Here is a 25,172-nt window from a genome sequence, read left to right on the forward strand (position 1 = left end):
TTTTTTATTATTTACAGAAGAAACCAAATTAAATTGACAAGTTACAGGATTTCTCTACATAGACTTAACGTGCTATGTCTAAAGAACAATCGACTCCACGATTAAAGAATTAATTAAAAAAATATATCTTACATCTGTCTTAATTAGAAATGTAAATCTCACATATATCTCTTTTTAAACTAATTATACTTTTATAACATACGCACCCAGTAAGTAATGTAAAAAGGTTTGAATTTCGGGGAAAGCCGTGTCCGAAATTAAGACATCTTGAACACGTTCAGATGTAATTGTTTCAAAACCATTGGGAAGTTTAAAAAAAAGATTAATCAGATTCCCACCTCCTCACATAACGTGTCAGGTACGTTTTTTGTATCACTGGGGACGTCTAAGAAAATACTGAAGAAACTTGAAGCACTGGATATTGCATTAATCTGACAATAAATCTAGATAGAATTCTTCAGGGTCATGTTAACATACAAAATAATGTGTTCTTTATATCTGATAAACGACACAACCATTAAGTCATTGTAAAGTTCTGTAAGAAGAGAGATACGCATTTGATATTGAATTCTACTAAAGCAATCTTTCTAAAACTCTTTGGGGTCACATTAACTTTTTAAGACGATACTTTTTCCGTATAGATAACGACGAATTACTTGTAAATCTTAATTTAAACTCCATACTAGAGGGGTTTTTTCCTAATGTTCTTTGTTTTTTGGAGACCAGGTCTTCAAACAATCTATTGGAATTCCTATGGGTACCAATTGCGCTTCATCATACGCAGATCTATTTCTGTATTCATATGAAGCAAACTTTGTTCAAAATCTTATACGTGAAAGGACCAAAGAAAACGTTTGCCGTGGCCTTCAATTCGATATTTAGATATATCGACGACATATTGTCATATAATAACATGGTAATTTCCTGATGGGCTAAATGAACTAAAAGATATTACAGTCTGACACATCTGTTTCGTATTTGGATATTTTACAAGAAAAAGACGTGAATGGTATAGATCTAACAACCAATCTTCACGACAAATGTGATTACTTAAACTTGTCTACTTCCCTTACTTATAGAGCAATATACCCTTATCACTTCCATACGGGGTTTATATCTTTCATTTGATTCGATATGCAAGAGCAAGTTCTAAGGATGAACAATTTCTAAACGAGGTTAGTTTTTGACAAACAAGTTGATGAAACGAGAATATCAACAGTCTCGTTTAAAGTCACCATTTCCTACGCTCTAGGGTCGATACTGTATCTGTGGCCTTTTCAGTGAATACAATTTATCACGAATCATTTAGTCAAAAGGGGAATGACGTTTTTCATACTAATTGTTAGTCTATTTTTACACACTGAATTGTCGATGGGTTTTCCCGTTATTTCTCAATCTTGACAAGGCGCAAACATCGGATTGGACCAGTTGGCAGGGGATGCTCACTTCTCCATGGCATTTGATCCAATCTCTGATGTTTCAGAGACTCATGTTTGCTCCTAATTTGTAATATTTGAAAATGGACTTTTGATCTTGAAAACTATTCGTTATCTGCAAATATTTCCATTTCTAATTTTTTCTCTGTGATAACTCTTTGAAAGTTAGCGGAGTTGATTCCTTGATAATTTTACCGGAATGTAAATTAGGCAGGTTTTATTATTTGCTAAGGAGGCCAAATATGCATGTAAATCTCTTGCGGCTGCCTTTGTGGCCGAGGAGTATTGAAACTGGCATGGGAGTTTGTAATTTAAAAGCATTTTGAAATGGAAATATGTCGTTGCAAATCTAGATTTTAATAACGGACTTCGCCCGTTATGCAAATTATCCCATGTTTCCCACTATCGTTGATGCCCTGGCATACTATACGAATTAGACAGTGATTTCTTAAATATTTCAGACATTTATTTTGTTATTTGATGCGTTTGAAAGCTTTGTCGTTGCAAATCTAGATTTTAATCTGACAAGATATCTTTATGTATTTTTTTTCCAAATCATATCCCAATTTAATAAAGGTCATATAAATGTACAGTTGTAGGCATTTTTATTACTCTGCTTGGTTTATTAATTCAAAAAAAATGATCGTATTTTATAGTGTTCCATTGAAAGTTTTATTTTCAAAGTGAAGAAAAAAAAACCCTTAATCTTATGAGATGATTTTAATGATTTATTATTCTACATAAAGTATATACTTGTTGTTTGTTTATCTAATTATGCACAACTATGAATAAATACAAAAATTGTAAATATGAATACATAATTACATGATAAATAATTACGATCTTAATTAACTGATTTGTTCATTGATGCTTAAACAATTTATTAGAATAAAAATAATAAGGACTCACTCAGTCTTTTTTTAAGGTAGGGTTATGGGTATCGATAAGAAGAGGAGCTGAAATTGAATACGACTTTCTCCCTACATTTTTTTTTTTATCATTTATATTAAATGTTACGACTACATTATTTTTGTCATATGGAGTAAATCAAATATATTAATAAATTAATACAATTTTCTTGATCTGCTTCTCAATTAAGATAAGTCAAGCAATCCTAACTAAAAAAAAAAATTCAAACGCATATTATCTAAAAAGCAATTATAAAATCAAGTATATTCTATATTCATAAGTATAATTTCCAGAAGCTAATGCAAGAAATCGACAACTATGATGATGAAGTATAGCGATGTAATTCTGACAAGTCTCTCCATCTGATACTATAAAGTCTAAGACAATAAACAGGCAGATTATTTCACCAAACAGATATAAGATGTCATTGTATTTTAACATATTACAATTAATACAACATGAATATAAACAAAAAACTTTTCTTTTATGTTTAAAAAGAAAAATATACGTGTTAGCACTATGTTATAGTCTTATGTTGGAAAAGTAAGCACGTATCCAATAAATAAAGAAACATAATAGGTCAAGGTCATTCTGACCTAATAGGTCAAGGTCATTCTGGCCTCAGGAGATGTGATATGTTCTGATTGGTGGGATTTCTCTTACTGCTTAACCTGAAAGAAAAAAGAATTATAAATGAGTGCACATTCATAAGATATTGTGTGCCCCCTCCCCCAATATACGCAGTTTTCCACCATATAGGTTTTATATCCTGGACAGATATAAATGCAATGAAATGAGTTCAAGTGAATTCAAGATCCTGGCCATGCCGACAGATTGAATACCGCGCGTTAGCCATATTACATGCAGACGTAATCTCGTATCAAAAAGACTGAGGGGCAATATGAAAACCATCTATCCTATTGTATTCAATAATCCAGAAGTGAAAATAAAATTAGATAGATTACACGATCAGTACGTACTGGTCCCTGCTGACAAAGCAGGTAACAACCTTGTCTTTGTTTGTAAGGCTGACATTATATAAATTGTATTTTAGAAGAACTTGGATTTATTCTACAAGTGAAATCTAACTTATGCTCATAGTTCCCTTACAACGGAAGAGACTCTTTAAAATCGTATGTAAGTTTTGAATATCTTTAATATCCCAAACAATAAAATGAGATTGAATTACCATTTCTATATTAGATTCCGAAACTTCATAAAAGTCCTTATAAAAAAGATACATAGCGGGTTCCATAAATGTTTATCCAAGTCTCTTTCTTTACTCCTGACTAAAATATTTACAGTATTGAAGGAGAAATTTGAAGAGTACTATGCGATAATATATTCTAGAAGTGGTGTTAATCAAATGTAGATACTTAAAAATTCCAAGGAAATTTTGGTAAACTTGAAATCATAAGATTTTACCAAAATCAACATCTTAAACACTTATGACTTTTCAACTTAATATGCACAACCATTCTCCACGATAAATTAAAGTCCAGGCTTTTTGATTTCATTCACAGTTGCTTTTTTAAAAAAAATGGAACTAATAAATTTACTCGCCGTGTTATTGGCCATTTGCAAAATTATAAAAACGTTCTAATTGTACACACAAGTACTTTGAAGTTGACATCAATATGATGCTTGAGTTTCTGATTGTCAATATCTATGTGGTTTTTGGAGACCAGGTCTTCCAACAATCTGTTTGAATTCCCATGGGTACCAATTGCGCCCTGTTATAAGAAGACCTATTTTTGTATTCAGAGAAACAGAATTTGTCCAAATTCTAATACATGAAAAGAAGGAAACACTTGCTGTGGCCTTCAACTCAACATTTAGATATATAGACGACGTTTTGTCAAATAACAATAATTTTTTCCATGCTTATGTAGATACGATATATCATTGTGAGCTTGAGATGTAAAAGATACCACAGAGTCTGACACATCTGTTTAATATCTGGATATTTTACGTGAAAAAGACATTAATGGTAATCTAACAACGAAGCGCATGATAAACGTGATGACTTTAACTTTTCAATCGTCTAGTTCAGTTACTTATGCAGCAATATACCTTCATCACCTGCATACGGAGTTTATATCTCTCACTTGATTCGATATGCAAGAAGATGCTCTACGTATGAACAATTTCCAAAACGAGGTAAATTATTGACAAATAAGTTGATGGAACAAGAATATCAGTCTCGTTTAAAGTCATCATCTGTTATGTTCTATCATAGTCAATACAATGGCCTTGTCAGCAAATACAATTAATTATTGAGTCAAATGCTGACTGACGCTTTTAATACTAATTATTAGTCCGTTATTTACAAACTGACGTGTCGACGGATTTCCCGTTATTTTTCCGATCATAACAAGGAGCACATGCCGGATGTGATCGGTCAGCAGGGGATGCCTACTACTCCATGGCACCTGATCTCACCTCTGATGTTTCGGAGGTCCGTGTTTGCTCTCCTCTTTTTTTATTTTTTTTAACGGACTTTTGATCTAGAATACCGTTAGTTATCTCTATATATTTCATGTAAATGCGAGGAGAAGTTATTTTATATGATCTGGTAAAAATTGTTTGCCTTTCTATGAATAATTGTATTTTCGACATTTTAACATTGATCTTGGAAAAAACGTTTTTTTTCTTTTTATTTTTATATGCTTTTCATCTTTCTATTTCTCTTTGTTTACTTGCATCCATACATTGTACATTAATCGATCAACTGTCTTTCCTATCAAATATTATTCGGAAATATTTCAGAATTTCTTTTAATGAATTTAAACCCTTCAGTGCACTTTCCAAGACAACCAAATGAAGCGGAAATGGGAGAATAGTAAAACATATATATGCTCAGTATGACAAGTCAAAGTGCTTTGAAAATCAATGTAAGATATAATAGATAAAGCAGGACACGCAGAGACAAGCTAATCCCGGATCTTTGAAATTCTTGGAACAAATCAATGATTTTCTGCGTTTGTAAATTGAATCAAACTGAATTTTCTGTTTTTAACAGGAACAAAATCCTAGATGATCGCGGGCGTCAAGCATTCATGTATGAGATTGAAATTGATTTTGGGAATTGCATCATATTCCAAACTAAACTCTATGAACGAAGCCTTTGGGGTTTTTTTTTGTTAGATCTTTATGAAAATTTTATTTTTCATATTTGTAGGTATATGATTTAATAGTTTGTACTTTGTGAAATTTTATGTTTTCTATATATCAACCAAAAATAGGAAGACGGTATTTTGTATGTTTTTGTCGAATATGAAGACAATTAGCATATTGTTCAATGGAAGAAATCGTGGAGAATTCATAGAAACAATGTACCTTGATATAATACTTTAAAGTGAACAAAAATACTCACCTCTGAAACAGGGATAGGGGAAGAATCTAGACCCTGAACGGCGGACACAGATCCGGAGATGACCACGCTTTTCGGGTGAGATTTTATTTTTACTTTCTTCCTCGGCCTGGTTGTCAAAATAACTCTCACTAGACGTCGCCATCATATCGGGGTTCAATTTTCCTTCCTCGACCAACTGTAAGAATATATTTAAATGAAAATTATTTAAATTAAAAGTCAAATGCTGATTGACGTTTTTCATACTTATTGTAAGTCCATTATTTATACACTAAATCGACGACGGATTTTTCCGTTATTTCCCGATCATGACAAGGAGCACACGGCGGGTGTGACCTGTCGGCAGGGGATGCTCACTCCTCAATGGCACCTGATCCCACCTCTGATGTTTCGGTGGTCCGTGTTTGCTCTGCCCCTATTTTGTATTGTTTTATGGACTTTGATATTGAATGCTCTTCGTTATCTCCGTGAGAATGAGAATTTCTTTTTTTCATTAAAATCACAGTCGTTTTTATGAAGGTGAAAAAGGATGAAGACAAAGAGCACAAGTACATTAAAATTTGAAGTAAGACAAATCAGTGAATGGGATATAAATGAGGATCATTTGCCATGTAGGAGTAAGTATCCCCTGTAAACCGTTTACACAAAGCCTGAACCCTAATCTATTTAAGGAATGAAGCTTATTTCAACTTATGTTATACGATATAACATAACTTGGGGCATTCATTCATTGGCTTCATTCCTTATAATTTAATTTCAATGTAGGCATGAGACAATTTATCTATTTTTTATTTCGGAAAAAGGCTTCAAATATAGCATATTTTGAAAGTTAACGTCAAGCGGAGTAATACGATTTTGACGTAACTCATTGTGACGTAGGCAAGTTATGTTATACAAAATGGATAAAACCGTTTAACCAATCAAATGACGTGTTATAACTGAAATTAAATTATTAATCAAGAAGAAGGAACATTCTACAGTCAAATTAAGTATAAAATGAATGGTCTAACGAGGTATCAAATTTATAACGGTCATAAAGAACCATCTAGAATTTACAAAATTATGACTTCAAACAGGGTTGTTGAAAAGCTGTACATAACAATGTGAGTGTAGCCTGTGTAAAAGCCATATGCAGGTGATGGCGGAGTGTTGACTATGGCAAGAAGGAAGCCATCTCGTTTGTCTTACAATTTAGTTATTTATTGGCCTTCTTCGTCTTTATTCACTACAGAAATATGATATAATACAAATATGGCAGACTCTTTATAAGAAGGTCTGCATTAATTGAATATAAATATAAAAATCTCAGTTTTATTTTATAAGGAGGAACCTCCTTTAATAATTTAAACATATGTTGCTCAAAAGAAATGAATATAATCACATATTTAATTATGAAATTGCTCAAAACCCTTCTTGATTTGTCCGATCTGATTTGGTTACTTTTCTACCTCAATCCAGTTCTTAAATAAATAGGTATATGAATAAGGGGCACATGTGCATTTTTTACTGTTACTTTTAATCGACGCTCTAAAGAAAATCAAAAATAGAAAAAGTGCTATACTTATCCCTTCAAAGGGATATGTGTTTCTCCGTTTACATAATTTTACTATTTTTACTTTTCCATCTTGCTCGATTCAATATATAGACTTAAAAATAACAGGCATAGCATTCTACTTCAAAGATGTACGTGTTTCTATGTGTTCCTAATTCTAATGTTTTTCGTTTTGTTCTACTTTCTAGTCGTGTAAATAACATAGTCTCAACGGAGGCAAACGATGAATCGCGCAGCATACGTAAAAGTCATTTAGTTAATTAAATTCTTCGTTCTGTTAATCAGAGTAAAGAGCTATTTCTGGGTTTGCACGTTTTAGTCTGTATTGCGGACCAACTTATTTGAAAAAAAAATCCCGATTCGTTGACGAGAGACAGTATAACTGTAAATGCTTATATGAAAATAGTTCAACTGCGAGACGTGGAGACAGGTCATTCAGATGAGATTGTATAAACCGAGGTCCCATGTCGCAGAAGTTGTTGTCCGTGAATTTGTTGATGAAACATGTAGGTTTCAAAATGACGACATATTCTCTTATAGCTCTTGAAATGTATTACATTTATTTGCATGACATATTGTTATATAAGGAGAGGAACCAATAAGTTGTAAAAAACTTGTTTCAAATCCTCTTGATTTATTCAATCATATATGTTCACAAAACTTTATAATTTATGCTCTTTATTGGTATTCAAGATATGAAAAAAATCACTTAATGTTTTTTTTTCAGAATCTTGAAAAACGTTTTAAATGAAAGAAAATTAAACAAACGAACAAACAAACAATCATCATTTAGTACTAAAGTCTAAAATTATCAATTGTATATATTTTTATTGATTTTCTTAAGAGCATAAACACCGAATCATCTTTTGCTCGTATAACAAATCAATGCTATAATTTTAAAATTTTAAGCAAAAGAGCGTTCACTATACAAATTGTAATTTTCAATTTATTAAACAACGCTAGCATTAATAATTGATATCAAAAGAAAGTACCTTTTAAAGCTTTAATTTATTTCAAATATTGCAAAAAAAAAATCTATTGAACGCATTTGACTTTCCCTCATCATATAATAGCACTCTATAAACCCATTATCAAACTGTTTAATCACAGTTCCTAGATCAGATAATGGATCAGACGTCCACTTAACAGTTATTTACTCCAGACTTGTCAATTTCCAAGTGGTCAGGTAAAATAGACTGCGATTAATTGCTTCTCACCTGCCGTCAATGAAGAATCAGCGAATTTAAGTGTGACACTTCCATCACTTGTTAGGTGTAAAAATGCTTACAATTCCCATTTGGAATTCTAGACAGCATTTCCTGTTAGAACAGGACATTTACATTGTATCCAATAACATAAACTGTATAAAACTTTTCAGTTCTCTTTTCTGATTCAGTGAGTATAATTAAAAGTACGTTGCGAACGAAATGTATGAAAATTATAGCCACCGTTCTGTTATCTGTTATATCTAAGAAAGGCAACTACTTGTTTTTTTGATTTGACAAGGATTATATATCTCTTTATATACATGTTTTACTTCTTTCTAAAATATAAAGTGAAATCATATATTAAACTCAGTCAGCTTTCTGTTGCTGAACAATGTTTTATATTGAAAACCGTTCTCATAATTGAACACTAGTCGTTAGCAAAACATATTACTGTGTTCCAGTGAACAACAAACAGTAAAATTACGTACAAAGTAGACAGAATGAGACGAACATATGTTCATGTATTTATAATAACAATTTTTTCATTACAATATAATGTAAATAAGAAAAGAACCAGATAGACTTTAAGTTAACTTTTATTATTTTAATAATCTGCATACCAGTATTTTTCATGCTTCTCCTCCCTTTTTTCTTTTAACATTATTATGCAGATAACGTTTTTTATGTTCATAAAAAGTAATATATTTTAAAAGTAATTCTTTATTTATTCCTTTTAATCATTATAATTTCATTTAATTAAATAGAAAATCTTGCATTAGGTCACGATTCTACTTCGATAAACCATACAGAGACATGCTGCTGCACATCTTGTGGCATACCTTAGGCTACTGTGTTTACCAGTAGGCACACAGGGGCTTATTGTTGATAACCGTACCATGCTGGGGATATATACCGTGGCACGCAGAGAAATACAGTGTGTACAAAGGAGACGTATCGTATGATACTGTAGAAATACAGTAAACAGCTGAGGAAACACTGTAGGTTACTGAGAAAGACAGGAATTTCATACAAAAGCCAGTATAGTGTTTCCATAAACAAATGCATTTACGTCTATGTTATATTGAGCTTCCTTATTCCTTATGAGTGTGTTTATACATGAATGAATTAAAAATAGATACCGCGGCAGTTGAAATGTTTTGTAATGAAACATTGTGTTTTACAACTTAATTTTATTCCATTACCCTAATAATAAACATGATAATAAAAAAAAACCTTTCTGTCAAAATGAATTCTAACATTCTGACAATTTATTTTACCAGACTTTTTTGTGGTTAGTGGAATCCACCAGGAACTGAACTTTAATGGATCGCATGACGTTTTATTGATGATAATATTTCTACTGTCATATTATTCTCTAGGATTGCAGGATATGTCATAGAAAAAAATAACCCCGATCAAACTGTTTGATATGATATTATGTATGATTTATTCATTGTTTTCAGTATCATTCATCAGAAAATTAAGTCTCAATAACAATTGAAAAAGGATAATTTTTTATTGAAATACGAGCAGAGGGATTTTGTTATACGAATTCATGGGAGAGATGCTCTCTATTTTGTTCATAATTTCTCTGTCTAGCATAAAACAATACAAATATAGGAAAATGACACACGTGAATCCCTTACTATTAAATGGAGGAATAATTTGACAACGTGATCCTATTTGCATTAAGGTTAAACATGAACATTAAATAGTGAGAGGTCCAATGGACATTTGCGAAATGTTTTTATTAAAGTTGTGGACTATAAGCAAATTCCCTTTAAAGGATAAAGAAGAGTAAAAATTTGCACCAGGCTTATAAGAAATTTATTTATTTATTTAAAAAATACCATGTAGTTACCTGGCCGGTCCATTGTAATTTATGATGTTAAATAAATCACCGTTGAAGATCTGATACCAGTCTATATTTGTTTGTCAAACTGTCATAATGTTTATAAACATTAAAAAGATAAAAACAAAAAACGATTCAAATCGTTTTGTTGCCTTGTTTCTAAGATTTCAGATTTTTAAAAAAAAATATACGTTGAACTCCAACTTTTCTTAAAGACAAAACAATTTCACAAACCTTCATAGAAATCAGCTGTGTAGGATGGGTAACAATTTTAAAAGTACCCAACGCACATAAATTATGAATTACATTGATGGATTAATTCTTTCATAAGTGCTATGTTTGAGTTGGATTAATGATGATATATGATCTGTTGTAATCACACAAGAACACAATGAACAAATTTGACATCTGAAAAGCAAATGTATTGAAATATTTATTTGCTTGTCAAACCTTGCCTGTCATATTATGGGAAACACTTTCTCTGTTGTTTAATAGGTAATGTCGACAAGAATAATAATTTACCGTTGATATTCTGATATATACTTCCGTGTCTGAATTCTTTAATTCCTGGAAATAGTGAACATCCTTTTCTAAACGTAAGACCAACCAAATCGATCGATTTTTAATATAACGTTTTCATCCTTCTGTATTATGAGATAAATATTCAAAATATCTTACAAGTATCTTTTTTATAATCACTTTTGGGAAACAGGCGATATCGCTTATATGCAAATTAATTCCTTTTTTCTTCCTTTGTTCTTGCATTGCCTAAAATAGCTTCTCTGCGCATAGCAGTAGGAATACCACAATGTTTTTAGAAGCCCCCTCGTCTGATACCTGAAGATACATTGTACACTCGTTTAAAGGTACTCTATGTATTATATATATATATCACTGTATGTCAAAACCAACGATCGAATGCAGAGAATGTATGATGTAAGATGACATCAACTTGAATTACATTGCAAAAGCCTAAGAAACAACTAAAATTATTTATTGCATACAAAGGACAAGATAGGGTAACAGCCGAATCTGGCCCCCATTTGATGTAAAAATCAGAACACTAGTAAAATTGTGATAGTTTGTGGTTAAGAAGTTTTACATAATTTAGATTCAAAGCTTACATGGAAGCCACCAGAGGGTGCAGAAGTAGGACATTTTCCCGAATTTCTTCAATTCTGGAGGAATTTCATCATATTTGAGATAACTTTCTCTTTGGAAAACATAGAGCACAAGCTTGCTCTGAGATTTTTACGCATAAACTGCATTTGATATTAGTGTATACAATATATAAATTTGGTAGATGGGCAAGCGTGTGCTCTATGTTTTCCGAAGCAAAATGTGCTGTAAAATTTATGAAAATTTGCATAAAAATAAGACATTTCGAAAATTGACGTATTTCTTGATGTCACTGTGATCTCTGTATATTCTAAATGTTAGAACCAATACTCATTTTGTGGCATGGGTGACAACAGGTTTTTATGGATAAACTGTTGGCTCATTCTGAAAGACACCCAAAATCGGGGGCCAAACACTGGTCTTAACCCTATTTTGTCCTTTATGCACACATTTGGATATTTGCCCTTCACCTTTTACTACAAATCAATAGAATAATTCCGAAAAACACATTTCTATTCTTTTTTTATATGCTGACACGAAAAAAGATCACCGAATACTCAAATTAAGACCGTACATCCCATGTACGTGTCTACATTCGTAGCCCTCCATCGCTATATGGTGGTGTTTCAATTTGAGTGAAAAATACTAATTGAAACAGACAAGCAACCAAAAAAACATATTTAATATATATTGTTTTGCAAAAGATTCTAAACTGAATTAACTACTGAACTGTTCATTACATAGGGGTGTGACCATCGTATAGAGAAAGGCCTAATAATCCTACCTTTGGAAATACCAAGTACAACAAGTATGTGATGCTTTTTACTGGGTATTATTAATAATGACATCGATCATTGCTTTATATTTTCATAGTGCTTATTTACATGCAAGGACTTACAGACATTACAAAGTGCCTCACATGCATGTTTAAACCCATGAAATAATATGCTTTTTAAACCTTTATACTTTTATTAACATTTTTACGATTAGTTTGCCTGTTTTTATTCATCTGTGTATCTTATGAACATTTTATGGAAAACAACATTCAAACTTATTTCCATTTAATGAGGACATTTAGGATATTCTACGTTAGAAAATGTTGCCAAATGAATAGATATATGCTCATAGAGATTTCAAATGATATCCATACGATTTCTCACGCTTGCTGAACTTTATATTTTTACATCACATTCATCGGTCGACAAAAAGACTTAAAACAAGAAAAAGTTCAATCAGTTTGTCTTTTAGATTAGCATAGGCAATCAGATAATGAATACATCATGTACATTAAAGAAGCTGATTCGAAAACTCTTTTGTCTCTTTACTTCAAAACACTGAGGATACCATACCAGTAAATCCATGTTTACCTAACAATTAGATGCAATGAGTTTTTATATCTAATTACGTCAATCGCAATTTCAATACCGTTGAATTTAGATGAAAGACATTAGTATTGAATAATTTACTCCAATAACAAGATGTAAACACTATTACCTGATCTTGTACAAAACTTTGTTGCATGTATTGTGAAGTCTCTTAATTGTAAAATGTCTTTTACTCATCAAAATTTAATTTTGATCAGTGTGTGTTTTTCAGTTTCACAGCCTATTTGCATTCTATACAGTCAAACATTTTTGTCTGAAAATTGATTGAAATAAACTCTCATCTCTCTCTCTCTCTCTCTCTCTCTCTCTTACCCCTTTCAGTGCCAGGTAAACAAGTTTCTGGAATGTGTCAAGGTCTCTTGTATCCATATATTTTGGTCGTTTGTCTTCAAGATGTTGATCACTCTGAAAACAGAAAATCCTAATTTTTATGACGTTAAAAAGTTTCTTTGTCTTTTAAATGCTGGAATAAGGCAGTGATTGATGACACATCAATAAAATGTAACGGGGGGACAAGATGAAAAGTGTTTTGAAAAAACAGCAAAAGAATATTCTTAGAAACATGGGAGAACATAATTCGAGATGACAACGGATCGACATGTCATCCAAATTATCACTAGCATCAATCAAAGTCATTTATCCTAATCATGTTTATACATGTAGATATAATCTGTATTAAACTGTTTGAAAAATTATGATAAAAACAAGAAATTCGAAAGTCAATTAAAAATTTCATATTTAAGGAAAAGTTACCGTAAAAACCAAATCATCATGCAACTCAAGTTTAATTCAGTGGCAAAAATTCTTGAGAGGTTTAAAGGAGTTTTTTGAAAATGAGGAGAAGACCTGAAGGATGATTAGTATGCAATGAACCCATTTAATATTGCCTGTATTTATGCACAGGAACATAATTTACTGCCTTTCAAGACATGCCTTCCACTGTGTGCCTTTTTGTCCTCGTCCATGGCACCTTATCCCACCTCCGATGTTTTGAGGTCCATGTTTGCTCTGCTCCTATTGTGTATTATTTTATGGACTTTTGATCTTGAATACTGTTCGTTATCTCCATATCTTTCATTTATAGAGTAGCAGATTCAAATGAAAATTTCGCTGTAAGTTCGAATCCAACTGCGGGACTTGGAGACTGGTCCTTTGGATAAGACCGTATAAACCGACGTCCCTTGTCATAGTAAATGCCCGAACGAAAAAAAAAAATAATTGCCCAATAGCACTGCGTGTGGAATACAGATCCAACTTTGAAGCCCTTCACTGAGGTATGCTTGCATCTCAGTATAAGTAAAATATGTCTCGAAAGGGCGTTAAGCATACAAAAAATAACCATGAATAACTACATTGGAAAACTAAACAATGTTTTGTCGACTTGATGACTCAAGATGCGTAACAGCTGATTAAGTATTCATTGGATTATCAATTCAGATTTTGACATTTGCTTTAGTCTCTGAAGCTTGTTATTTTAATATCGTGTTTTTTTTTCTTAATAATAAAAATCGATTCTAATCAAAAACTCATTATTTTACATAGCTGTTTATGTAAAAAAAAAAAATCACTGTAAATAATTCCATTAATAATTTAATGGATTTTCTGAAAGTTTGAAATTTGCAAGGATATGCAGTAAGGAGGCTGGGGGGTCAACAAATTAACCATAAGGTTTAACTCAAGTTTTTATATATGATATCTTAATCTGTCAACTATCATTTGGCAAAGAAAATTTTCACAGATTTTAGTTTTGAAATTTGACCAATTTTGTATATCTTCATATGGAGCTCTTTTCCTAAAGGAGATCAATATAGTCTAAAAATTACTGCGACCCCCTAACCCTCTTGAAGAGAAGCAAAACCCCAAGATCAAATAAGTCATATTGTACAACATTTATCTCCTTGAATGAGTACACAAAGAATTTCGCTCGACAAGGCTAATGAAAGCATTTCAATGATCAAATGCAAAATCCAAAATGAGATGTAATAAGTTACTACATGTGCATCATATGAAATATCGACACGACGAACAGCAGTCAAGAAGTCCTTAAAATTATAAGAAACCGAAAAAGAGCACAAAGGAACCTCTGAAATTAATGGATGAGGGGCCATTAAAAAGGAATCATTCCCTATCGAACATTAACATCTGCCTTGTACTTTTTTGTCGTGACTTCATACAAACCCTGATATAAATGAAATAATGGCGCTAAGTTTAAAAATCAGGAATTCTGAAATTTTTGCCCTTTTTAAACAACGGCCAGGATTCGAAACCATGACCTTCTGATCAAGGTCCACTCTAACGAATTAGAATTAGCTTGACGTAGGAAAAGGAGAAGAGGAGAACATAGTTATATAACCATGCATATGCATCAAGATCCATACTTAACTAAACAGTTAGTTATTTCATGTATATACAGTGTAAATAAATTATTACAGCATGCAATCAGATATAATGCTAGCATTCAAGTCATTATACTATAAGTTCGAACAAAGCTAGTATAGATGATATGATTCATGACAGCAGGGGGCATTTATTCAAATTCAAGTCCATACTGGAAACATGCCAAATAAAATAAATACTTAAAATTCTATAGCTGGAACTTCATTTCTGAAATTCGATGTTTCCATCTATTGAAATGTTTCTTTTATAAAGGTTACTTTCTAACTTATGCCTCTGCATTATGCCATTTTTATCAATATATGTTCAACATATACACTTATATAATAAAAAAAATAACATTTTGGAAAAATAGCAGATATCTTGTAACAAAAAGCTTCCTAATTCAGTATTTCTCTGCATGAGGAGTACAGTATATCTCTTTTAATTCGGGCCTTATGTATTCTGAAATCATGTCAGTTAAAAGTTTTATCCGGAAAGTTAGTTATCGTATTTGCATATTTTTACCGTTTTACCTATTGTCAGTTAAAAGTTTTACCTGGAGAGTTAGTTATCGTGTCTGCATATTTTTAGTTTTTTACCTATTAAGGAACTACTGATGTCCAGATAATATGTGTTTTTGTTTATTTACATGTAACAGGCTAGATAGATTTACCTCGGTGTCTCGAGCCACATCTATGGGGACACTAAATGCAGACGATACCAGAACCAGAACGAGGCCGGAATACAACATGGCTGACATACTCATCTCCATTTCTGTAAAAAAAAAATGATAAAAGTAGGAAACGAAATAAAAATTTCCTGACTTTTTTTACGAAATATAATAATTTTTTTTCTTTTTTAAATCAATGTAACCCTCAATTTTATTTAACATGAATTAGAGTGAATTGACGCCAGTAAACAAAGCTTGGAAACTTTAAAAGGAACAGATGCCGTTTTGATTAATGTTTGCTTTTTTTTTCGTTTTTCAATCATTCTAATTTTGAAAAGTACACTGTCCTTTCAGTAATGTTGAATCATCTAACTGTACATTTTACAACTTAATCACACACCAATAAAAGAATATTACATGTATAATATTACTTCAAGATATATTTTATTCAATATATCACTGTTGTTCAAATAACACAATAAAAATTTCTCTCTAAATAATTTATAACTTTGATTAAATAGTTTATTGACACAACTCCTTAAAATATTTTAATCTTTGGACAAAAAAAAAATGCTAAAAGCAAAAAAAAAAAAAATAAAAATAAAAAAATAAATAAATAAATAAAAACACACAACTCTGGATTCAAAGACGAGCTTTTTGAAGGTTGTGATTCAAGACAAGACCCACGGTAATTCCTGACTAATGACTGTGTCTGACTGCAATAAATTTCATCTTTGAAAATTGCTTTGTAATCAACAAGTGTGATTACCACACAGACAGCAATTATGGGGTAACGTAATTAGATTTCGATGTACATAAAGAGTGCAACTCCAAAAGTTGCAACATCTAATCAGCCAAATGTAGCAATTCCAACGGTTATTGTTTCTGTATCCTTCCAATCACGTATTATTTAGTAAATCAGATATTGATTAGTGTGTTGAATGAGTAATTAACTTTACCGTATGAAACATGTAATTATATTTGCCATCTAAATCATTCATAATATGTATCTACATATGGCCAACTTGTATGTGTACAGTATACATTGAAGAAGTGGGATACCATATCAAGATTGGTTAAACAAGTTTTCTCATAAAACTGAACTATGAAGATAACGAATGCATGGTAATCAAATTATCAAGAATGAAATATATGGAGATAACGAACAGTATTCAAGCTCAAAAGTCCATAAAATAATTCAAAATAGGAGAGGAGCAAACACAGACCTCCAAAACGTCAGAGGTGGGATCAAGTGCCATGGAAGAATGAGCATCCCCTGCCGACCTGTTATTCACGCCGTTTGCTCCTTGTAGTAATGGAAAAGATTGTCGTCAATTAAACTATCATGAAGTCACTTTAGTTTGTTGGGTTAACTTTTCGTTGTTTTCGAGGTATGAAGAGACCCACAAATTCATGTTCATCACGAAATGTAAAAATTCATACACATAATTAATCAATGCTTAGAGAAAATTAATTCCTTTTGGTAATACATTCGCCTGTTCATGAATTATCCCGATGATTGAAAAATTAACTCTTCCTTTATTCCGGTCAGCAGAAGATGCTCACGCCTCCATGGCACCTGGTCCGAACTCTGATGTTTCGAAGATCCGTGTTTGCTCTACTTCTATTTTATATTGTTTTATAGACCTTTGAGCTTGAATACTCTTCGTTATTTCAATATATTTCATACAAATTTGATAAATACAGTAAAACGCTGTTATAACAAAGTCACCGGGACCAGTGAAATTGGTTCGCTATACCCGTAATTATGTTGATAAAATAATTGTTCCTGGCCGCGGGATGTAAATTCGTGGATACGTGCAAGCCACAAAATTCACGAACATTGGTCAACAACGAACATTGATGATTCCACATATGTTTATTTAGTAAAACCTAGTGCAGGTCTACCGTCTTTAGTTCACGAAATACGATTCTGAAGAGATTTCAAGTGAGAATTTCATTTGGACAAATTTTCATCAAAATCCAAACGACAAATGATCTTGCACCTGTCCCTTGGGTTATAATGGGGCATTCTGGAACTCATTGATTGTCTCGCACATAGTTATATTACGTTTTAAGCCATAAAATTTCCTTCGTGCCACCTGATGTCTTACACTTGTTGTCTAAAGTACCAATATCACTTGACTCCATTTTCATTGGCTAATCTCGTCTGATCTATCTTAACGCTCTTTTTATTGGCTAATCTTACTAGGTCCTTCTTAACTCTCGTTTTATTGGCTATTCTCACTTGACTCTTTTTATTGGCTACCAGAATTGCTAAATTGTGTTCTGCTACATTTTTGTCATCACCTTTATCTGTCATTCGTCGTTTTGTCAATAGTATATACGTTGGAACAAGATTGGGTATTAAATTTGAATACATCCTTGCCTGTTCAAGGAACAATGCAAAAGCTAGTTGGAAAATGCTTTAATGAAGCTTTACATGTATATATAAAATTTGAAACAATCCATTTTAAGAAGCTAGTAGACACAATTCATAGCTTATCATCTCTTTTATAATTTTGAAAGGAAAATATGTATTGCTAAAATTTTAAGTAATGTGAAAATATGAAATACAGGACAAAAATTTGAAACCAATTTAATTAAAAAATAAACAATTAACATCGACACTTTTTCCTGTATTGATAGGCATGATCTATGCCTGCTATACATTAACAAGATTCTGTGTTTGTTCTATGTTCATAATAAACCTTTTTTTAAATATACTCAAATATAAAATAAATATAAAAATTAACATTAAAAAATCCAAAATCAAGCCAGCAAAAATTGATGCATTGTTATGTAGCAAACAGATCAAAAGACTAACATTTTCTGAAACGGTTCGTGCCCATCCAACCGTGTTTCATTTATGCATGTTGATGTTATCAAACATCGGTACTGAGGTGGATTGTATCGACCGTTTGTTTTTTATAATTCTGAATATGAATTATTTATACAAATTTAGACGAACAGAAATATTTATTACTGATGATTCCAAGACTTGGAGTAATGTACTGATATTTTGAGGTTTATGAATTTTTTATTATTTTTATATTTCAGAGGTATTTTTTATATTTGTTTTTCAACGCAAACAACTGTTCATTCATAGAATTTCAGAAAACAGATCTAAAACTTAACCTTAAAACAAAACATTTGTTCAGTCAAATAATTTTGAGAGAGAGAGAGAGAGAGAGGCATTGCTTCTTCTTCGACTTCGTGAAGTACATATCTCCAGTTTTGCATTAGCAAGCAGAAACAAAATTGCTGATTCTATTTTTGTTTGTTTAATCTGAAAATAGGTACCTATTTTATTCTAACTAGTCTTTATCTTGAACTATCATAAAAGTACAGATCAATTTGTTTTAAACTAATGCATAATGCATATGACTAATGTTGATTCTCGTAAATTGCAATATTAGTATTGGAATGTTTTATATGACTGTGTGTACTAAATTCTATTTGAAGTTCGATTTATAATTTTAATGAACATACTGGAATGATCATGCATTTTAATTTGTTAAACAAACCGATTTTGAATCTGTTGTTTTATAACCCTCTTCATATTAATGGTTTGGAATCCTCAAAGAATATCCCTCCAACATTGCTTTTGAATTCTTTATGTCAGAATGATGTTCTGCATCTGATGCAATGTTTGTACATTTCAAATCGATCCATAAGGCGTTTGAAGTGCCAATCAATAATATACATTAGAGACCTAGACATTTTGAAAAAAAAAAAACATCCGAGGAAATGCATGATAAATATTTGATGAAACGTACGAATATATTATAGTGGTTATTTGCCTCACAAAACCAGCATTTTCATTTTTTTTTACCTTTCTTCGATATATGGGAGTGATCGGAGGGCTGGGGTTTGAATCCACATCGCGTCAAACTTAGACGTAAACTTAGGCAGTAACCTTTACTTTACCAAGTGCTTGGCACTAGAAGTGAAAGCCATCGGTCCTTCGGATTAGGCCTTTAAAACCAAGGTCCCAAGTCACAGAAGGTGTTGGCAAGATAAAGAATCCTTACTGCTCAAAGGCCCCGAGTGCCGAATAATTACCTTAATTTGAATCCTTTTAGCGGTATTGGATGATGGCTTTATATGAGTGTAAAATTGTCGAATGGGTCAAAATACAATTAATCATTCAGTTTATCAGTGAAATCGATAAAAATTTAAGGTTTAATTTTGTTTTCTGTTTCAGATATTTTATAAACAAAAATAATCAAAATGTATTTCTGAAAGCGTTCTTAAGAAAAAGGTGAACGTGTACACAAGGACAACGATCGGTCTAGAAAAAAATATAAAAATCTGTTTTGTTTGTGTGTTGTTGAACGTCCCTCTCGAGAAATATTGCCTCATAGGGAGACACCACCACTTGCCGGTGGAGAGCTGCAAATTTTGTTCTATACTAGACACTTACGGCCACTAAACATTAAGGGTTCTTTTTCTCACATACACCTACTGCGACAAGATACCTGGTTTATACTGTCTCATCCTAAGGACCGGTCTCCACGTCACACAGTATGATTCGAACCCGTATCGAAAGGATCACCTATTTACTTCGCCACTCTACAACAAATACTCTAATCACTGCGCCACGCCAGCGACTATACAAATCTATAAACATGGCATAAAACTCGGAGGGGAATTCGAAAGGTGGGATAAGGTGTATTGGGGTGTAATCATCCCTTGCCCACCTGACAAAACTATCTTAATCCTATGTATGGATCAGCATGGTAAAGATTCATCCTATTGTCTTAGTTAAGACCGACACTCATTTACGCCCAAATACTATTCATTGATTGGTCATATTTGTCATATTTGCTGCGAACCTCATTACAATGGCCATAGAATTTACAAAATATTGTCTCTAAACGAAACTATTGAGATATATGTAACATCAACATATAATTCAGTAGTCTGCCTCAGTTCAGAGCAAAGAATGATCTTCCGTAGAGTCAGCTTTTGCCTATCGAATAAGTAGGACCGTTAATGGTAGCCTAGTGGTAGAGCGTTCGCTTCGTGATCGAGAGGCTCGGGTTCGATTCTCGTCCGCGGCGCCGCGTCAAACCTAAGACGTAAAAGAACAGGTATAGTGACTGTTCCTTCGCCAAGCGCTCGGCATCAGAAATGAAAGTCACGGGTCTTTCGGATATGACCTTAAAAACGGAGGTTCCGTGTCGCGATAGGCGCTGGCACGATGAAGAACAAACACTGCTCAATAGCCCTGAGTGCCAAGTATAGGTCTAAATTTGAAGCCATTCACCGGCATACGGTGAAGTCTCCAATTGAGTGAAAAATTCTTGAGAGGGGCGTTAAACAATATACAATCAATCGAATGAGTAGGATGACGTTGACTAATTGACTGTATATTGTTTAACGTCCCTCTCGAGAATTTTTTTTTCATATGGAGACGCCACCACTTGCCGATGGAGAGCTGCAAATTTTGTCCTATGCTTGGCACTCAGGGCCTTTGCGCAGGAGGGATCTTTTTTGTGCCAGCACTTACTGTGACACGGGACCTTGGTTTATACGGTCTCAACTGAAGGACCGGTCTCCAAGTCCCACAGTGGGATTTGAACCCGCGACGTAGGATCAACTCGTTACTTCGCGACTCTAGAGCAGACTCTCTAACCAGTGCGCCACGCGGGCGACTTACGACTTAGAATAACGTAGACAGAATAGACAGTTGTTTCCAAGGGAACATTTTTATTTCATTTGATTTATTAATTTGATTTTCAATTGCTGAACTAGAAAATCAAGCAGAAGATAAATAATAATATATTAAATGAAAATATATTACATAATTTATATCTCTTGTTAACTGAAACAAAGAAAAAAAGGCAATATGCATTCAAACTTTGAAACATCGATCCAGACAAATACATCTGAAAAATTTACAAAGTAGTACTGTCGAATGCTTCTTAAAATGAAATAAAGATATTTTCAAAAATACACTTACTGCAGTAAACTTATTTCGCCTTTTTTCTATATTCATGTCTTTCGTATTCATTAAAATAATGATATATAATAACCAAGAATTTTACTTTTTAGCTCCTATTTTGAATTGAATGTTGAAAACTGTTCATTTTCTCCATATATTTCACTGGGAATACTTTATATAAGCCTGTGTCAACGAAGTTTTTTTTTAATTTGCTTAAGCGCCCTATTAGGAATTCTTTTTACTCATATTACAAAATTAGACCTATAATGGACATCGTCGATCTTTGAGCGTTGGACGATTGTTTTTAAGCCAGTATCTATTGTGACATGGTACCTCGGCATTCACGGCGTCATTCAAAGAACCGTTTTCCAGTTTTCCCAGATCTTAGTAGAGTTACAAATAATTAACTTTTAGGATTTCAATAGAGGAATTTTTACTTTTGTTACTTAAATTAAAATATTGTTTAAAAAATGTTTAACAATTGACATCATTATGTTATACTAAAAGATAATTTTAAAATTCGAAACAAATATTTGGTTTTTCGGAAAAATGAGACTTTGGTAAAGATATTTCTTTGTAGTTATGCATTGTTCTTTTACCATATAAATTCTGGGTTTCTTGGCATTGTGCCAAAATAAAAATTTAATATCTTGGTGTACATTTAATAAGCAAAACAATCAAAATCATGTTTCATTTAAGTGTTAAAGATGTACAAAAAAAATTCGTAAAGTGTTCACATTATTGACATAAAATTTTTAAAATACTTTCATGTTTAAAATGTTTTGACTTTGCTGTAGGCAAATATCATACTTTTTTAAAATCTAAAATGAAATGAGTTAATATACACTGTAATGAAAATGGAAGAGATGCAAAAGACTTTGTTAATTCAAAATCATATGTTTCATATATAATTTGTTACTTGCAGATATAATTTTTCTAATTATTTTACATTCTTTTATACAATTCACATGGCGCAATGAAATTTCATACATTCTGTTTGAACTTTAAAAAAACAGCGAGTTAAGTTGCCAAAGACTTAAATTATGACAAACAAAAAATATGAATCCAAAAACTTAGGAATAAATATACGTAAATTGACATTTTGGTTACATTTAAAAGGTTCTTAAAGATTACTGCATAAATATACAGACCTCTCTGTAAAGTTACATAAGTTCAAAGTTTTGTATATCAAATTTAAAAAAAAAGTTCTATCAAATATGAATTACATTTTAATATGAAGTTATCTAGTATTTTTTGAGAATAGAAAAAATGCGCTGTATACAATGTCTAGAGAAAAAAAGGATGATAGTATCATTGATTTATGTTACTCTTACCTCAAAGTTCTGCTGCCGCTGTGTTGCAGTGAATTGAATGAAAGAACCGAAACATTCGATTGGCTTTTTGTTACGATTCTGCGAGCTTTTTAATAAATTATTAACTCGTACGATGATTGGCTTTTTACGGGACGTCATACTCTGTAGTATTGATGAATTATTAACCCAAACATGATTGCATTTCGGTGAGCAGATAAGCTATATTTGTAACAAGGGAACGTTGATAACAAGACTAGCACATTGTCGACACATAGTCCAGGGGTAATTCATTACGGTCTGGATAATATATGGGATATACGGAGAGATTTTTCCTATAGATTCCTCATTCAATTATACGAGAAATCTCCCCAGAATACAAAGTTAACAGAAACTCAAGAGTGGGAGGAATGTAAGATGTTGGATAATTATTTGTGTGGGTATAAGTATATAGGTAATATGAATTTTTATGGTTGATAATTGATTTGATACACCGCAATTTTTTTTTCGGAAATGGGCAGGTAATATGAACCTCTCAGTTAACTATTGCTGCATATGTATGTATAGCGTTGTTGAATTTTGAAGGCAAACATTGACATCTTTTAAAGTAAACTAATAAAACAAAGATAAAAGATTATTTTTGTTTATTTTTCATTCAGTCAAGATAATTGGATTTTATTCCGAATAGTTTGTACAATGTATAGAATTTTGGTCATGCAGTATCGGTATAGCAAAAGTTGGTACGAGTTATTTTAAGGAGTCTGGGGGGGGTCAACAGATTAACTACCAGATTTAAACTAATTTTTTTTAGATATGATATCTTAAGTTGTCAACTATCATTTGACTAAGAGAAATTCCATACAATTTAATTATAAAATTTTATCATTTTTTTTAAACCTTTATATGGAGCTCTTCCTCTAAAGGAGGTCAAAATAGTCTGAAAATGGCCACAACCCCCAGCCATTTAAACCAGCAATTTTCTTACCTGTGACGCAGACTTACATACTAATAATAGCGATCTTTTTTCGACCTTATTCGCTAAGAAACTTTTATTCTTGATTAAAACAAACAACCTTTCTGAAACACGAGTCTGTAATGTCAATGATATGAGTTACAAATCAAATATAAGGTAATGTTAATAAAGAAAGCTCTAAACACTAACAAAAAGTGCTTTTTGGACTTGAAAAGTATATCAGATAAAGGTGCACATGTTGAGACTTTTTAATTCATTTTCAATATAGGGTACCTTCCTTAAATCTGCAGGAAAAATGTTCAAAGACAATGGACTATGCATGAACAGAAACACGGTTGTTTACTTATATTGGGAAAAATATTGGAAATAATGAATTCAATTTCTTATTCTTAGTCTAACAGAAAGCTAAACATATCACAGTCTATTACAGCTTGTGTAAATCCTATCTCAATTCTAAGAGCAGATCACTCTAGCAGCATGAAAATACCAAACAGTTACAACTCTTTTATTGTGCAGTGTTTAGTGCTTCCTTACGTCGAATAAATCTGGTGTATAGCAATTTTTAAAACAAGTTAACTTTATGATAATTGTGATGCAACATAACTTATTAATACCATTTTCACATGCATGTTATGCCTCCCATTAGATTTGATAGGCAAGAACATGATTTATGCACAATTTCAAAAACTATAAAATCTATTGACAAATAATTTGAATATACAAGGTTATCATTTTGTACAACGTTTACATTTCGCAATCTCTGTGATCAACACACAATGTCATCGACTGCAGATACAATCTGCACTTGTGTCGATTTTTCATACCGATTTTCGCCTTTCACACTAAATACTTTGCAATGAAGCCCCGCTATATTCTCAAGGTATTTTCAGTTTAACAGACCATGACAAAGATCATACGCTGAGTTTGTCCGGCTGAAGAGGTATATTCACTTGTTCATGGCATCTGATTCCATTTCTTTTCCTGAAGAACTGATAGCTTTATTCTTTATATATCTTAGTTGATTCGATACGCAAGAGCATGCTCTACGTATGAACAATT

The 25,172-nt window shown here is 32.2% G+C and overlaps 1 protein-coding gene across 1 annotated transcript; it reads right to left on the reverse strand.

Annotated features, from left to right (window-relative positions):
• Positions 1 to 2,666: 2,666 nt before the first annotated feature.
• LOC134234705 (uncharacterized) lies at positions 2,667 to 23,246 on the reverse strand. The gene is made up of 5 exons (XM_062716760.1): positions 23,165 to 23,246; positions 15,884 to 15,984; positions 13,147 to 13,239; positions 5,722 to 5,896; positions 2,667 to 3,016 (listed from the first exon to the last, which is right to left on the reverse strand). Exons 2-5 carry the CDS (start codon positions 15,980 to 15,982, stop codon positions 3,012 to 3,014), a joined length of 372 nt encoding a protein of 123 aa, XP_062572744.1. The 5' UTR covers positions 15,983 to 15,984; positions 23,165 to 23,246; the 3' UTR covers positions 2,667 to 3,011.
• Positions 23,247 to 25,172: the final 1,926 nt, after the last annotated feature.

Source organism: Saccostrea cucullata, unplaced genomic scaffold, assembly GCF_032062105.1.
Source record: "Saccostrea cucullata isolate Sc308-1 unplaced genomic scaffold, CSIRO_AGI_Scuc_v1 ctg889, whole genome shotgun sequence".
Classification (NCBI taxonomy): domain Eukaryota; kingdom Metazoa; phylum Mollusca; class Bivalvia; order Ostreida; family Ostreidae; genus Saccostrea; species Saccostrea cuccullata.